At 56.3% G+C, this 15799-nt stretch overlaps 1 protein-coding gene, 1 long non-coding RNA gene and 1 other non-coding gene across 13 annotated transcripts in view; 2 read left to right on the plus strand and 1 right to left on the minus strand.

The window, feature by feature from the left end:
* The window catches only part of Gse1 (genetic suppressor element 1, coiled-coil protein), a 352883-nt gene that overhangs the window by 301479 nt on the left and 35605 nt on the right, over nt 1-15799 (plus strand). The window contains exon 1 of one of the 11 annotated variants that reach the window (NM_001145897.1): nt 5878-5975. The exons of 6 other annotated variants lie outside the window; for them this stretch is intronic. Coding sequence is in view for 2 of the 5 variants with exons in the window: in XM_006531149.4 (XP_006531212.1) it covers nt 7577-7583 (7 nt within the window). In the remaining 3 variants the exon portion in view is untranslated. Of the gene's footprint in view, nt 1-5877; nt 5976-6229; nt 6663-6986; nt 7348-7391; nt 7584-15799 lie in introns of those variants that run through there. 4 more of the 11 variants (XM_030243648.1, XM_030243647.1, XM_006531149.4 and 1 more) reach the window with 4 other exon arrangements.
* 1700016A09Rik (RIKEN cDNA 1700016A09 gene) lies at nt 6913-7747 on the minus strand. Its single transcript, NR_151732.1, has one exon. It is a non-coding gene; the product is annotated as an RIKEN cDNA 1700016A09 gene (long non-coding RNA).
* Mir7687 (microRNA 7687) lies at nt 8717-8775 on the plus strand. Its single transcript, NR_106159.1, has one exon. It is a non-coding gene; the product is annotated as a microRNA 7687 (primary transcript).

The raw sequence follows: 15799 nt of genomic DNA on the forward strand, positions 1-15799 counted from the left end.
AGTGTGGTAGGTAGTGTGGGCCTTTAATCCCAGCACCCTGCATTCCAGGACAGCCATGGCTACCTAGAGAAACCAGGTCTTAGAAAAACAAAACCAAAAAAGACAAGTTTCTCTTTGTGTTGCATCCTGCTCCAGCCTCCCGGATGCTAGGATTAGAGGTATGAGCAGCCATTTCTTCTTAGGACCAGACAGTACTCCACTGAATGGACATACCACGCTCTTAAAACTCATTCCCTGGGGCTGGATAGATGGCTCAGCGGTTAAAAGCACTGACTGCTCTTCTGAAGGTCCTGAGTTCAAATCCCAGCAACCCCATGGTGGCTCACAACCATCTGTAATGAGATCTGGTGCCCTCTTCTTGTGTGTTGGAAGATAGCTACAGTGTACTTATGTGTAATAATAAATAAATCTTAAAAAAAGAAAAAAAACAAACAAACCTCATTCCCCAGCAAGGTATCAGGACCTTTTGACATCTGTCTAATTAATTGAACATCTGTGAGGGATGCTTGTATCGTCTGTTCTTTGTCCCTGAATTTATCTACCGTATAATACATATCGGGACCCTGTAATTTTTTTTTCATGGCTTAATAGTCCACCATAGCTTGGTTTTGTGGTTATTCACAGGTGGGCTGGACTGGCAATCTGGAGAGGTGTTTGGAAGAGACCAGCCAGGCCGAGAGACCTGAAGCATAGAAGGGGCTGTCTGTGCTCTCTTTTCCAAGTTGCTGGTCTGATGGTTGTACCATTAGGAAGAGAGGGGAGTCCTTGCTATCCCAGGCTGCCTAGGATCAAGGGGCGGGCCTCCCAGTGACATCATTCACAAAAATCATTTTCTTCCTATTTTTAAAATTTTTTTTCTTCTTTTTTTCCTTTTTGAGACACGGTTTCTCTGTATAGTCCTGGCTGTCTTGGAACTCACTCTGTAGACCAGGCTGGCCTGGAACTCAGAAATCCGCCTGCCTCTGCCTCCCGGGTGGGAGCGCCACCACTGCCCGGCCTAAAAATCCTCTCCTCTCCTCTCCTCTCCTCTCCTCTCCCCTCCCCTCCCCTCCCCTCCCCTCCCCTCCCCCTCTCCTCTTTTTTCTTTTTGTTATTCCCTGTCCTCAGGGTGAACGGAAGGAATTTCGTGACTCAGCTGATAGTCCTAATCCTCGGGCTTGGTCCTTTCTAGGTTCCTGTTCTCAGGCAGGTGGGAGGTGTCTGTACATCAGCTCTAGAAACCTGGGCACCAGCCACACACATACACCGTTGACCTCTCCTACAAGCAAGAACTGGGACTCGGGGAGCTGTATTCAAGGCTTGCTCTTGAGAGTTGAGAACTGACTGTGTAGCACGTGCTAGGATAGTCCAGCCTCGGCACTGCTGAGGTAAAACACACAGCTTGTGTTTAAATCATCCCTGAACAGCACGGGGTCGTGTGGGAAAGGTCTGAGTGTGGGCTGGTAGGTGGGAAACCACAAAGACACGAACTGTTCCGTGGCTGGCTGGAAGCACGGTAGGAGGGATGAGGGAGTGTCCAAGGGTCCCAGGCCTCAAGACCAAGCTGGGACACAGGCCCAGGAGAAGCCAGTTCTGACAGGAACAGAAGCTAGGAAGAAGGGCAGCTTGTTCACTGAAAATCCGGTTTTGTGTAGGTGAAGAAAATGGGGGCTCCCACTGATGGCTGGTCACCGCTCTTGGACACAGACTCACCCACCCTTGTGCTGTGTGCCCTTGAAGTCAGGGCCCCTCCCCCCCTCCCGCTGCCTGGGTGCTGGCTCTCTCTCTCTCTCTCTCTCTCTCTCTCTCTCTCTCTCTCTCTCTCTCTCTCTCTCTTTCCACTCAGGCCTGCCAGGTAGTCAGGACAGTCAGGACTAGATGCGATTCTGGCTGTTCGGCGCTTTCATAAAAGCCTGCTAAAATAAGACCACTCAGGGACAGGGCCTCCTGGCTCTCCGTCACAAATGTTGACAGTGGAGAAAACGTGGCCAGGTTCCTCTCAAATATAAAAATAGGGAGTAGGCATGGAAGGGAATGGAAACCTGGCACCCCCCACGGGGATGGCACTGAGGTGCAGGACAAGGGCCTTTTGGGGGGACAGCTCCTGAGTGGGGTAGGGTAGGGAGGCGGCGGGGGGTGTTGTCTCCTCCATGGCTCGCCACTGTGTGATGAGGGTGTAAAGTTGCCAGACCAGGCTGGGCAAGCAGAGAGAAGAGGCTGTAATGGAGTTGGGGGTGATGGTAACTGGGGACTTCTGAGGCTTGGACTGTGGACAGCTGTAGGGCTCTCCCCAGGAATTCACAAGCCAAGAACTTGGACCTGAGCAGGGCCAGGCCACTGAGAGCAGTTGGTGACAGAAATGTAGTGCCAGCAGTCTCAAACCACCTCCTGGGAGTCTCTGTCCTCTGGAAGGAGGGTCCAAGCAACCCCCTTCCACCCCTTCCTCCCCTGCCAGGCCCTGGCCCAGCCATATAAAGTTTAAAGGTTTTAAATGCAAATATTTCTCTTTTATAGATGCCAGCTGTCTCCAGAGAGTGCGATTTCTCCTTGCTCAACTTCATGGTCCAATTAGCCTCTCATATCTGAGTCCTAGAGAGCTGGGGGGGGGGGGGTGGCTGGGCTCTGAGCCGGTGGCTTAGTAAGCTGTTGTCAGGGGTGGCTTGCGGTAGACTGGGTGGAGGGGGTGCTTTGTAGGGGGAGGGGCCTTGAGCCAGCAAGGATAGGAAGCTGCTCCCAGCTGTCTGCTCGGGCGGGGTGGGCGGGGCGGGGCGGGGTGGGGAGAAGGTTAGGGGCTGGGTCACTGGGTGGAGGGGCTGGCCAGGGTTAGGTACAGATTTTGAGGCTCCGGGTGGAGATGCAGGAACAGGGGCAGTTGGTGGCCAGGACATTCTTCTCCTGTTTAGAAACATAAAGGCAGGCAGCCTGCGCACACTGGCTCCCTTCTTCTCCCCTCAAGTGCCCTCTTCCCGCCCGCCTTCCAGCCGTGGGCCACGGCGTCCCCATTCACCGGGGCTCGGAGGCGCTCACAAAGCGAGGCAATTAGAATTGAAAATCTATGCAAAACAGCTGTTAACTGGTTGTAAAAGAGTGCAGCTGTGTGCGGGGCGCGGGTGGGAGCCGGCGCTGAAAGCGCAGGAAGTGGCGCCGAGGCCCAGGGTTAAGAGGAAAACTCCCCAATGGGCCGAGGGGATCCGCCAGGTCTTAGCCCCTTCCTGCTGCCTGGGTGACCTCAGTCCCCAACAGCCAGCCGTCAGACCCGCATGTTAGATGGAAAGGAGTCCACTTTAGAAGGTCACCGGCTGCCTTCCGTTCCCCGCTGTCCCGCATCATGTCCTGGGTCAGCAAGCCTGAGTTACAGGCAGTTAGAGCCTGCTTGCCAGCCCCCCAGCCCTGGGCAGTCACTGCTGTGAGACAAGGGTCTCCCCCCCCCCCCCCAGAACAGGGTGTCATTCCCATACACCCTAGAACAGTTTAGTCAGGGTAAATGCGCCTTCCCAGGCCCACTTTTGTCTGAACCGGTAAGACCAGCCTGGAAAGGTGAGTTCCAGAGGCAGAGATGGGAAAGCCTTCTAAGAGCATAGATCTGAGCAGGGTTTTGAAGGATGGCTGCTGATGTGGAAGAGGGAAGAGAAAGAAAGTGGAGCCGGGTTTGAGGGCTTGCCAGCTGCTGTGGAGAGCCTGGCTCAGGTGGTCAGGATGGATGGAGTCTGGGCAGACCCTCTTTCTCTGCTTCTCAGCCCCCCTTCCACCAGGGTGGTTTTCTGGGTACCAAGAGTTCATCCAGAGACTTAGCAAAAGCAAAAATGCTAGAAACCCAAGGCCAGTGGCGCCCCCCCCCCCTTCTGCAGGGTTTCCTACTGCTGCAGAGGAAGAGCCTGAACTCAGAGACACCACCTCCCTGCCTGGATAACTAGGGTAACAAACTCCGCTGAAGGTCTCCTAGTTGGGGGTGTGTGGGGGGTGTGGATTGTCGGAATACTGCCAGGTGTAAGTAAGCAACCGTAGGTCAGGCTTGTGTTCCAGTTTCAGAACCTTGAGGCAGGTTCATTGACACTTGGAAGTGGTGCTCACCACCTGCCTGGCCAGACCTGGAGGGCACTGGATGACAAGAGCCCAGCAAGTCTTTGCTGGGAAAGTTTCTTTGTGATGGCTAAGTCTGGTCCATGCTGCAGTCTAGGGCTCCAGTGTATGGAGGTGCAGCTGCCGGGGGACAAAGCAGTCGCCTCTGGTGAGGGCAGCGGACTGGTCAAAACTGGAAACCACATCATCTTATGTCTTCCTGCCCAGCCCCAGGAGGAAAAGACTGGGAGGCACTTGACCTCCAGGGCTCACTTCAGACGGGGTTCAGGTGGGAACACGACCTTGGTGAAGGAGGCTCTAAGCCTGCAGCCTGCTCTCTCACCTCCCTAACTCTGGCTGCCTCACATGCCCGCCTGTGGGCCTCTGGTATCTGCCCTGTGGCCTTTCTGAGCTGTGGCTCTGTAATTTTCAGTTTTGTTTCTGGGGAGGGCCCGGGCGGTGGGGGGGGGGACTTGATGTGTGTCCAGTGGATGCTGCCCATACCTGTCCTGGTTCTGGCAGACCCTGCAGGTCCAGAAACCCCTCCTGCCTGGGGTTTTGAGTTCATCGGTTTCTGAGGTCCAGGGCTTTTACAGAGGAAACCAGGCTTAGCTGGGCTGGGCTGAGGGAAATCCTGCTTCCTATTCTAGGTGGCCCAGCGTGGCAGAACCCTAGCAAGGAAAGTTGGGTGCTCCTGTGTCCTAGACGGGCAAGCATCCTGAGCTAAGAGGTTCTGCTCACCTTCCAGGACCGTCCCTAGCACTTGATGTTTCAAATCCTCTTTCAGCCAACTTCCCTAAACAAATGGAACTGAGGGAAAGGACCCAGAGAGCAAAGGCTTGTATAGCTTGCTGGTGGGGTGGGAGCCAGCAGCTGCGAGGAGGAGGGGGAGGAGAAAAAGGAGGAGGGGGCGGCAACTAGAGGGAGGTTAGCTTTTAGCCTCGGAGTCGGGAATTAGCAGTCCATCCATACAGGGTACATCTCGTTAACAAGGGGCCAGCCACATGGCGGCTAGAGAGCAATTCCCACCCTTAAACTCAAAGGCCCTGCTCAGGATTACTGATTTCCTGGGGCAGGGTGTAGGGACAGTGAGGACCATCCATCTCCTGGTGACTGCCAGCCTTTTCTGGCCTGAGTGCACATAGCTGGCTCACTGCTGTCCCCCTGTGGCCATCGTGGGTGTCTGTCACCCTCTTGCTACCTTGGACAGTCTGGGGCTGGATGGAGACCAGACTCCTGGTTTGAGAAGCTGGGGGAGGATGCCTGGCTCACCTGCAGGCTTGCAACCTTGACTACTTTCTGGGCAGGTACCTCATTTGAAACCCCGGTTGGGGGTACGGTTTCAGCGGAGCTGCCTTGTATTGGGGTGGGGTGGGGGAGAGCAGCCAGCTTCTTAAAAAAAAAAAAAAAAGCAAAACAGGTGGTAGCTCATAGTGGTCACCCACAAATTTATAGGATGGCCTGCCTAGTTCTCACCAAACAGGTGACTGAACTTGGCCTTCTAGATACCCTAGGGAGAAAGGTGCGACAAGATTTGGAGGAAGAGCCTGGTGTTGTTACCTGGGGAACCTGGCCCGCAGGCAGCGCGGCCAGGTGCGAGCTGCTCATTTACATGTTGTCCCCTCCCCACCCCCCCAAGCCAGTAATCCAGGTGGGAAAGGGGTTGGACCAGCCCGGGAGGTTTTTCATTTTGTTTTTACGGCTCGAGGCCAGTTGTTTCTCCTGACACCTCCCTGTCCCCCCTCCCCCCTCCCGCGTGCGATTCCCGACGGGTAAAGGCGCCTCTCCCCGCCCCCACTCCTGGGGAGCCCGGCGCATCCTCCTGGTCTCCAGCGTCGTAAACTTGCGGAGGCCACGCTGCCCCGGGCGACGCGAACTAACGCGTGGACCAAAGGCCGCGCAGCGCGTGTGTGGGGCCAGGGACCCGGTGGCCGCAGGTAGGAGCAGCAACTCCGCCCTCCCTCGCCCGCCCGTTTCCCTTGTCGTTTGTGGTCGGCCAGGGGCTTGTGCAAGACTGGCCCGGCGTGCGCCCCCGCCCCGCGGCATCGGCGGCTTCTGCTGGCGCGGGCCCCGAGCGCTGCCCGCCGCCGGCGTCATCGGGAACAGATGGACGGGGGGTGCTGGCGCCCGCGCTCGCTCCCGGCGCTGTCCCGGCTGGCGCGGGAGGGAGGAAGGCGGGGGAGGCAGCGCGCGCCTGCGGAGCACTGCGCGGGCATGTCCCGGGGCAGGTTTGGGGCTGGCACCGCGGTGGAAAGTTGAGACCCGCAGCGGCGCTGAGGTTCCCCCCCCAACCCCCCCGGTGCGGTGGCCTCCGGGCTTGAAAGTCTGAAAGTGGAGGATCATTAAGAGAGCTGTGTAGAAAGGCCGGGCGGGGGAGACCCCGGGACCTCGCGACGACCTTGCCACCTCGATGGCTGCTCTCTGCGCGCTGGGTCCGGCCGAGGGTCCCCGGCTGCCTGGCTCGCGCTGTAACCTCGCGCTTCCCGGGTGGCGGGAAGGGGGTGTTTCTAGGGATCGGTCGCGTTGTGGGCGGGGACGCTGGGGCCCACAGTCCCTCTCCGCGCCGCCTGTGGGTGCCGAGGAATTTCAGGACGCTCCCTGAGTCATCCCCGTGAAGTGCCTGGGTGAGGTAGGGTGGGTGGGGGTGCCAAGAGTGGGAAGGCGGTGCGCTGGGGCCGGTGGCGCGGTGGGTTGTGCCAGTTTCTGGAGGCGGCGGCCTCGCCTCTGACCGCAACCCCAGCTACTTAATGATGCCCCTGGCGCAGCGGCGCCTCCGTGGACTTCTCGAACATGGGCTCTTTAAAGAACTAGAGCCCCCGCCGTTTGGCCTTCTCAAAAATTCCTTAAAGCGAGATGGAGACTTTGCAAAACTTTGGGACAGAGGCTCGTGGCCCGAGCTCTTAACATTAAGTCCTTTAAAGTTGTGGTAATAGATCAGGCATCTTGGAGATCGAGAGAGGCCAACGGCCTATATTGTGTGGTCCCCTCCACTCAGCACAAGGAAAGGCCTATCCCTCCCCTCTCTTAGTGGGTGGCCAGGTGCCAGGCACTGTTCCAGGCGCTTGGGGAGGCGGCTATGAGGCTCGGATATGGCAGGCGTGTTGTAAGCCACTCCTCCCTACTCTTGGAGATGAGTGGCCCGCGAGGCCTCTGAGAGATCCCCCTGGACTGTCCGGACAGCCAGGGTCGCCAGGAGCGCGGGGGGCGGCACCTACCCGGCGGGTTGTGACCGCGCTGGGTGCTCCGGGCGGTCTGTCGGTGCGCGCGCGTGCGCTTGCGGCTGAAACCCGACACCTCCCGCCGGCTGAGGTCAGGGCGCCGGGAGCGAGCCGGGGCCGGGGAGTGGGCGGCGTTGCGCTTGGGTGTGTCCTCAGCGGCGACAGCAGCAGGTGTTTCTTGGCCCAGGCCCCGGAAGCTCCACCTCCCCGAGCGGCGGAGCCGCCGCCGCACAGCCCCGGGTGAGATAAGCAGTTCAGACAAACCCGGGCGACGGTGGCTCCGGCATGTGTCAGGAGCGGTGGAGCAGCGGGGCCCTGGCATGAAAGGTGAGCGCGCGGGTGGGGGATGGTGGCGGGGGTTCCCTCGTTCTTCCTCTCCCCAAGTTTGTGGGCTCGGGAGGGGCGCCAACGGCCGGTGCCAGGTCCCGCGGGTGTGAGGGACGAGAAGCGCGGGGCGCGCGGCCGACCTGAAGCCACACTCGCGGCTGCGCGCGCGCGCGCTGGGCTCAGCCGGCTCTGCTGCCGCGGAAGTGCGCGGGGAAGTGCGCGGGGGCGGCTCCGGGGCTCGGGGTTGTAGCAAAACTTTGGATGGGGCGGGGGCGCCCAGGCAGGTGGTTGGATGGGGGGGGGGGTGCTTTACCTGGGGTGGCAGTCCAAGGGGCCTCCGAACCCCCCGCCCAGCCCTTCCCGCTCCGCCTGGATGCGCCTCCCCGCCCCCCGCGGCCGCGCTGACGGCGAGTGGCCCGCCCGAGTGGAGCCGATTCAATTATATTGCAGCACCAGAGACACCTCGTCGCCCGCCGCCTCTCCGGCAGGCTAATTAAATTCCCTTCTTGGAGGCGGAGCGGGAGCTGGGCTGCCCTCCCCGCTGCCCGCCTCTCCGAGCGCCGGGAGGTGGCGGGGGCCGAATAGGACTGCGAGGAGCAGGCTTGGGGCCGCAGGTCTGGGCATCGGAGCCGGGAGCGAGCAAGGGGCGCCCCCGCGCACCTGCCACCCGTGGTGGGGGTGCCAGCTCGAGTTGGGTCGGTTTGGTGCAAACCAGCCTTTGTCTTCCATGCATTTAAAGCACTCTAAACCCTTACTAGACCCCTGCGGTGCCTTATCTGTCGCGGTTGGGGCCCACACAGGTTGGGGTTTGAAAACAAGCGAGACCACCAAATGGAAGGGGGGAAAAAAACAAACCAAAATACAAGATCCTTTTGTAAAGAGGACCGGAACAAAAGGCGCAGCCTCGCTCTAGGAGGGAGCATCGGGCCTAAGCCGATTCCCAGCACTGGGGGACAAAGAGGCAGGAGGTCTTGGCTGGCCGCTTGGCAGTGTCTCAGTCTGAGACTGGTTTACCCCCTCTTCCCGAGGAAGACAAGGCCCCCCTGGCGAGCAGCCTTCCCTGGGCGTCCGTGTTACTTAAGCTTGGCTACTTAAGTGTTGCTTAGCCTGTGTTTACAGCCGCCCCCACCCGCAGGCGGGGAACCTGAGGCGCAGGCTGTGTCTGACTCAGCCACTCAGTCGCCCCGCCACAGGTGAGGGGGGCCGGGGCACAGGCTCCGACTGGCAGCGTGTGTCATCTGCTATGCTGGGTGTCACGCCCCACCGGGTGGACCGGAACAGGGTTGCTGGCAGCCTCCCTCGATGGGGCTCGCTGTGCCGAAGCCGCTTGCTCAACACTTCTCACAGCCACCGGGTCACGCCTGACCACCTCCTGGGGTGTGTGTGTGTGTGTGTGTGTGTGTGTGTGTGTGTGTGTGTGCGCCTTGATGGCTTGGTACAAGGTTGGCTTTTGTCGCCTGGTTTGGCAGCTGGAGCGGAGGAGGCTTGGGGGGAGGGGGCGCTGGTGAGCAGCCAGCCAGAGACCCGGGGTCAGCCACGCCTTCGGAAAGGAGGTGGGAGGCCTGTCCTGGCTTTGGGCTCTGTTGTGCCTGCCTTAGGGCAGGTTCCGAACCGGGAAGGCAGAGAGGCCAGATCAGGCCCTGACCTGTTGGGGGCAGCTAGTAGGATTCTGACCAGTTACGGTTGAAAAGGGGGTGTATATAGTTAGTTAACATTTTAAAATTACTAGGAATCAGGCCTTGTCAGGCCCCCATTAAGCTAACCTTGGGGCTGGCCTGGGGCGATTCTGATGCCTCCAGGTAGGTTTTTAATGGGGTGGGGGTGGTGGGAAGCTTCCAAAACAGCCTGACCCTTTGGAAGCCTCTGGTTGCTCTTGGCTAAGCTGTCCCTCTGGCAGGCAGGCAGGCGGCCTCTGGCTGTGAGTAACTTAACTTCCCTGTCTCTGGAGGAAGTTGGAAGCTGCAGATCTCAAAGGGCTGTGCGGTTTGCAGAAAGGCAGCCACCTCAGGGCCCTGCGCCTCTAGCCAGAGGAAGGGGGAGGAGAGGTCTGCACCACTTTGTGGTGGACCCTGGGCCTGCACCTTCCCAGCCAGGCCCTCGCCCAAGCCCGCCAGAGTCCTTCCCCAGCTGGCCTTGACCCTTCAGGCAGGTGTGGTCCATTTCCCCGGCTATGAAGGAGGTCTAGCCTCAGCTCCCTGCTGCTGGTCTCCTCCTCTTCCTAGAGACGCAATGAGTAATAGCCAGCTGCCGCTTTTTCCCCCCTTGCCCCCAGGAACCCGCAGGGGCTTGTGGAGTGAGCCAGCAGGGCCGGTTTTTCCTGGCTCCATCTGCAGCCTTGGAATGCCCAGCCTGGGTTACTCCAAAGCCTGGTGGGGTTGGATAGGAGCCTTCTGGGGGGGGGGGCACGTTAATTACCCGTGTTGTGGCAACAGCCACAAACCCTCTATGAGGCCCAACCCCCACCCCTTTCCCTCTCTCCCTCTCCTGGGATCTTAGGGCAAGAGAGCATGTTTAACCTGCAGAGAACTACGTTTGAGGTGACATTTCAGCCCCGTGGCTGTGCGGCAGACCTGCCGAGTCACTTTAATTTCTGCCCCCATGGAGTCTCAGATCTCCGAGTCCTGGCCAAATGCAGCCCGCCAGTACTGCTGGCTTCACTTCCCACTATGGCCTTTCTCTCCACCCCCCCCCCCCCACAAGGCACACAGGCCACAGCCTAGGAGGTGACGTTTCTGAGTGTTCCTGTCAATGAGAATTTATCGAGTGCCTCCTGAACCCGGCCTCGCACTCACTGCTGGGAGGTGTACAGACAGATGAAACGAGAGAGCATCCAACGTGCTGCCAATGTGCGCTCCGGAGGCCTTTTAATCTGGCCTCTGCAGAGCATCTCCCCACCAGCTCCTTACACTCCCTCATGCTCTCCACCCCAGCCAGATAAAGCTACTTGAGCAGTCCCTTTCTGGCAAAGTCCGTGTCCTTGTACAGGTTGCCCTGGGTCTGGTGGGCTCCAGGCACACCCGCTCTTCTCCCCTCGGTGCCTGTCTCTCTGTGCCCACCTTTTAGAGGCCAGGAGAGTGACAGCTAGCCTCAGGGAGACTAGGCCTGAAGGGATAACTGTAGTAACAGGGACATCTTGAGGACACCAGAGTCTGTTCTCAGTCACCATGAAAAATGGGGGAAAAGGGTTTGGCTGTTAGGGATTCTGAGGAAAGAGTCATCATTAACTGGAGTACGGGATGTGTGGAAAAAGGGGGGGTGTATTCTGGTTTCTGAGGATCATCATTGACTACAGTTTAGGAAAAAAGCACCTGGTATCCATGTCATGCCTCCATTCAGATGAACCCCCATCTCTGGGATGGGACCTAGCATCTGTATTGTTATTTACTGTTTTGTTGGGGTTTTGTTTGTTTGTTTTTTAAAATTTATTTTGCCCAGTGTAGTGGTATAGGCTTCTTAATTCCAGCAGTCAGGAGGCAGAGGCAGAGGCAGGTGGATCTCTTGAGTTCCAAGATAGCTGGGGCTACAGAAAGAAAAAAAAGGGGGGGGGGTCGGTGATGCTAGAGAGATGGCTCAGTGGTTAAGAGCACTGACTGCTCTTCCAGAGGTCCTGAGTTCAATTCCCAGCAACCACATGGGGGCTCACAAGATCTGATGCCCTCTTCTGGTGTGCCTGAAGACAGCTACATACAGTGTACTCATATACATAGAATAAATAATTCTTAAAAAAGAAGCTGAGCAGTGGTGGCACACGCCTTTAATCCCAGCACTTGGGAGACAGAGGCAGGCGGATTTCTGAGTTTGAGGTCAGCCTGGTCTACAGAGTGAGTTCCAGGACAGCCAGAGCTACACAGAGAAACCCTGTCTCGAAAAAACAAAAAAGAAAGAAAAAAAGAAAAAAAGGATTTGTATTTATGTGTATGTGTGAATGCCTTCATGTTTGTATCATGTGTGTACGGTGCCCACAGAGGTCAGAAGAGGCCATTGGATTCCCCTGAAACTGGAAATGTAGATGGTTCGGAGCCACCATGAACGCCCTGCCCATCCAGTCATTCTCCCTGAGAGCTGGAAGTGCTTGGAACTGCTGAGCTATCTCCAGCCTGGTTATGGGTTTTTTGTTTTTGTTTTTGTTTTGAGACATTCTTGCTCTGTTGTTCTAGTCAAGCCTGAAAAACTTTATAGATAGACTGGCCTGATCTCAAACTCTCCCGGTCTTTGCCAGCAAGGGCTGGGGTTAAAGGTGCGCTGCTGTTAGAAAGGCATGCATCACACCTGGAGTAACAGACAACTTTTTGTGAGGCGCTCAGCGTTGTAGCCTGGACTGATCTTGATCTGTGTCGTCTTGTGATAAGGTCTTCTATCCAACGGCTGGCCTCGAGTATCTGAGGGTGACCTCGGTCTTCTGGTTCTCCTGCCTAGACTCCTAAGAGCTGGGACAACAGCATGAGCCAACACCTTTATGCAGCAGAGAAGAGAGCAGTGCCTTCTACTTGCTAGGCAGTGATTGTACCGGCTAGTCTTGAACTATTTTTGGCTTTGTGTTTTTGGCTTGTTTGTTTTGGGTTGGGTGGGTTTTTTTTTGTTGTTGTTGGTTTTTTTTTTTTGTTGTTGTTGTTGGTTTGTTTTTTCTTCTCCCATTAAGACGGACTTCTCTAAGTAGCTATGGTTGTCTGGAACTCTCTCTGTAGACCAGGCTGCCCTTGAACTCACAGACATCTGCCTGCCTCCCAAGTGCTGGGATCTAAGGCGTGCATCAGCACAGCCGCACAGCCGGGCTGGTCTTGAACTCTTGATCAGTCCCACCCTTGGCTTTGGGGCTTCTGCACTGTTTTACACCCTTGGTCCTCGTACTGGAACCTCCTCCCCCTAGGGATAATGACTGGGTTTGTGCTGGCCTAAGTATGGGCCAGAACCCTTCGCTGTTGCTCTGTGGCTCATTCCTTAAGTTATTCTTAGTGGGAGTTTTGGAGGTGCTGGGTCAGAGGGGTGGGGAGAGATGGAGCTGGCTACAGATGGCTGTGAGATGGACGCTCGGAGGTCCTGCTTTGAGAGAAGTTCAAATAGTAATGTGTGTGCCCCAGACAGTGGGCTGAGGCCAACAGTGATAGAAGGGCTAACACATCCGGGTGTTTGTGTGTGTGTGTGTGTGTGTGTGTGTGTGTGTGTGTGTGTGTGTGTGTGTGTACGTGTGTGTACTGGCTGCTCTGCATCTCCCAGCCAGTGTGTTTACAGCCTGGGTTGTGGGCCTCAGTGGCGGCCTCTGACCTAGGGCAGGTGGCAAGCGCATGAGTGTCTGAAGGGGGTCCCTGGTACCCACAAGCTCCGTAAAGGGTGATGGTGTCCCTGTAATTTATTTCAACACAGAGCCAGGTCCTCATGGTGAGCAGCAAGGGGACTCTTTTCCAGGTATAAATTAGCCTGCCGTGTGGAGTTACTCAGCTGTTCTGGAGGGTCACCTGGCTGGGGTCGCCAAAACCAACTCAGACGCCTCTGTACACCTTCCCTCCCCCAACCTCCCGCTCCCTTGGAAACCGTGGGCTTACACTTGGGAGCCACTCCAGCATGCACTGGCCCCTTGTCTCTGCCCCTCTGCACTCACACCACCGGTGGGCCTGCGGCTGCAAGCAGCCATAAAAGGGATCGATCTGTACGGCTTTTGGTCAGAGCTGTATTGATGTTGGACAGGTTAAGCCGTCCCAAAGGAAAATCCATGTGTCGAGCTCACAAACAGGCTCACGAGGGGCGGGGGAGGGGCAGGCTGGGGCTGCAGGTGCTGCTTTCAACTAATCCTGGGCTTGTCCCTTTTACGGGGATGGGGGTGGGGGGAGAAAAGAGGGGGGTGTTGGGGGGTCAGGCCCTGACAGTATCTTGCCATACATATTTGGGGCAGGTGACTTCCTAGGATCTCCCAGGGCAAGCGGAGCACCCCGGATCCAGGCAGTTTCTGGCCAGATGGGGATAACCTGAGTCTTTGCATACAGATGGGCTCTGGCCTCTCCCACCAGGCTTCCTGCTTGTGGTCAGACATTGGACCCATGGGGCAGTATGCCAGGCTTGGAGAAAAGCCAGACACCAAGTTATTTTCTGTCCTGACTTCAGATCTCTCCCCAAGGGACAGGTTGCTGGTGTGGAATGAAGGGCCTGTGTAAACAGAGTGGATCTTTCCCAGTCGCTGCTGGTGTGTGCCTGTCTTTTGTTTTTGACAGATTTCTTTTTTGCACTCAGCGCACGGTGTTTTTCTCATTTGTGTGAGAGCAGGGGGGGCCCCCATGGTAGCAGGTGCATCTCCAGGTGCGGAAACCTCAGGGCAAACAGTTAGGCTAACCCCTTTGCCCCTGTCTTCTGCCACCTGTTTGGTGGCAAAGTATGGCTTCCTCACGCCACCATGGCTGAGAATATGGTCCTAGCATCCACCTTCCAGTCCCATGTAGCCACTAGCCTCTGTGCTGCTCTCCTGAATGTCCCTGATGATCCCCGACCTCCCCTGGGTTGGGGAGGCGTATGCTGTAATTGTTTTCCATCCAGGTGACCCTTCCTCAGCTTCTTATTTCCCTGAGTGTGTCTGGTGAGCAGATATATATATGTGTGTGTGTGTGTATACACACACACACACACACACACACACGTACATATACATACATATATATGAGTCAGTAGCCATGCCTTAGTCCTGGAGCCTCAGACAGACCTTGTCATTTAGGCACCGGGTGTGGCCCTTAACTAAAGAACAGCTAAGGTTTCACTAGTTGCTCGTAAGCCTCCAAGTTCAAGGTGCTGTGCAGAAGTCCCTGACTTCTGATGTCTCAACTTACTCTTTGAACTTTATGACAGAAAGCAGTGCACGCTGGGTAGAAAGCACACTTCAGCTTTTCTCTCTGTGTGTGTGTGTGTGTGTGTGAGAGAGAGAGAGAGAGAGAGAGAGAGAGAGAGAGAGAGTGTGTGTGTGTGTGTGTGTGTGTGTGTGTGTGTAGTGTGGGCGTGGAAACTCCAGCTTTGGGAGTTGGGGTGGATGTCACAGACCTCTTATCTATCACTGGCCCTTTGGGGTTTTAATTTTTCTTTAAAGAGTTATTTATTTTCATTTTATACGTACAAGTACTTTGCCACCATGCATATATGTGTGCCATGAGCCTGTGGCGGCCTCTGAGGCTAGAAGAAAGTGTTGAATTCCCTAGACTAGAGGGTTGTGAGCCACCAACTAGGTGCTGGCAACCCGATCCAGGTCCTCTGCGAGAATAATAACTCTTAACCACGGAGCCATTTCCCCAGCCCCACCCCCTTTATTCATTGCTATGATCTGTAGCCCAGGCTAGACAACCATAGCCAACTGACTGGGAAGCAGTGGTGACCTTGAACTTTGAACATCAACTAATTCATTATGAATTGAGGCCTTTCTCTAGGGTGCTACTCTTTGGGGTGCCCCTCTGTCCTGGTGCCAGGCAGCAGCAATGTCCACAGTTACCTGCTGGTTGCAAGGGAACTTTGCCAGTCACAACCATGTTGAGTTGGTTGGGTTGTGAATGCTCTTTTTTTTTTTTTTTTAAGCCCTGGCTGTCCTGGAACTTGATGAGACTGGCCTTGAACCCACACAAGAGATCCACCTGCCTCTGTCTCTGCTGCTGAGGTTAAAGGTGTCTGCCACCATGCTCTGCTGTTTCTAGCCAGAACCCATGAAGTAGGCTGGAGAATTGTGGGAAATGAACTGAGGCATTCTGGGAGGTTGACTGGAAGTTTGATGGCCTTTGTACTGTATACATCGAGCCTTCTACCAGCATGGCTGTTGTCAAGTGTGACTCCTTTGTTGGCCAGAATGGAGAAGGGCATATGGAGGTGTGAGCCCTTTAAGTCTTAAAGACAGGTTAAGCAACCCTGAGCTGAGACCACCCTAACCGCTCCAAAATCATAACCGGTTGTAAACACCGATGTCGCTTCAGAGTAGAAAACTCTATACCGCGGAACTGTTTCGTCCCTCAAATTATTAAAATTACCATGCAGGGCCGGGGTTATGGCTGAGAAATTGTTACTGATCTGGTATGTGGGAGGCCCTGGGGTCACTTCAGGCTTGGGACTGGAGAAACCATGCTTACTGCTCTCCGAGGGGGCAAAAGTAAAGTTCCCAAAACCCATGGTGGGGCCTCTCCTTGCCCCACCCCAGCCCCCAGGGTGAGTTAGGGAGCCAGTGCCCTCCCTATTCTGGCTGCCTCAGGCACCTGTGCATG

This window comes from Mus musculus, chromosome 8 (assembly GCF_000001635.26).
Source record: "Mus musculus strain C57BL/6J chromosome 8, GRCm38.p6 C57BL/6J".
NCBI classification, from domain to species: domain Eukaryota; kingdom Metazoa; phylum Chordata; class Mammalia; order Rodentia; family Muridae; genus Mus; species Mus musculus.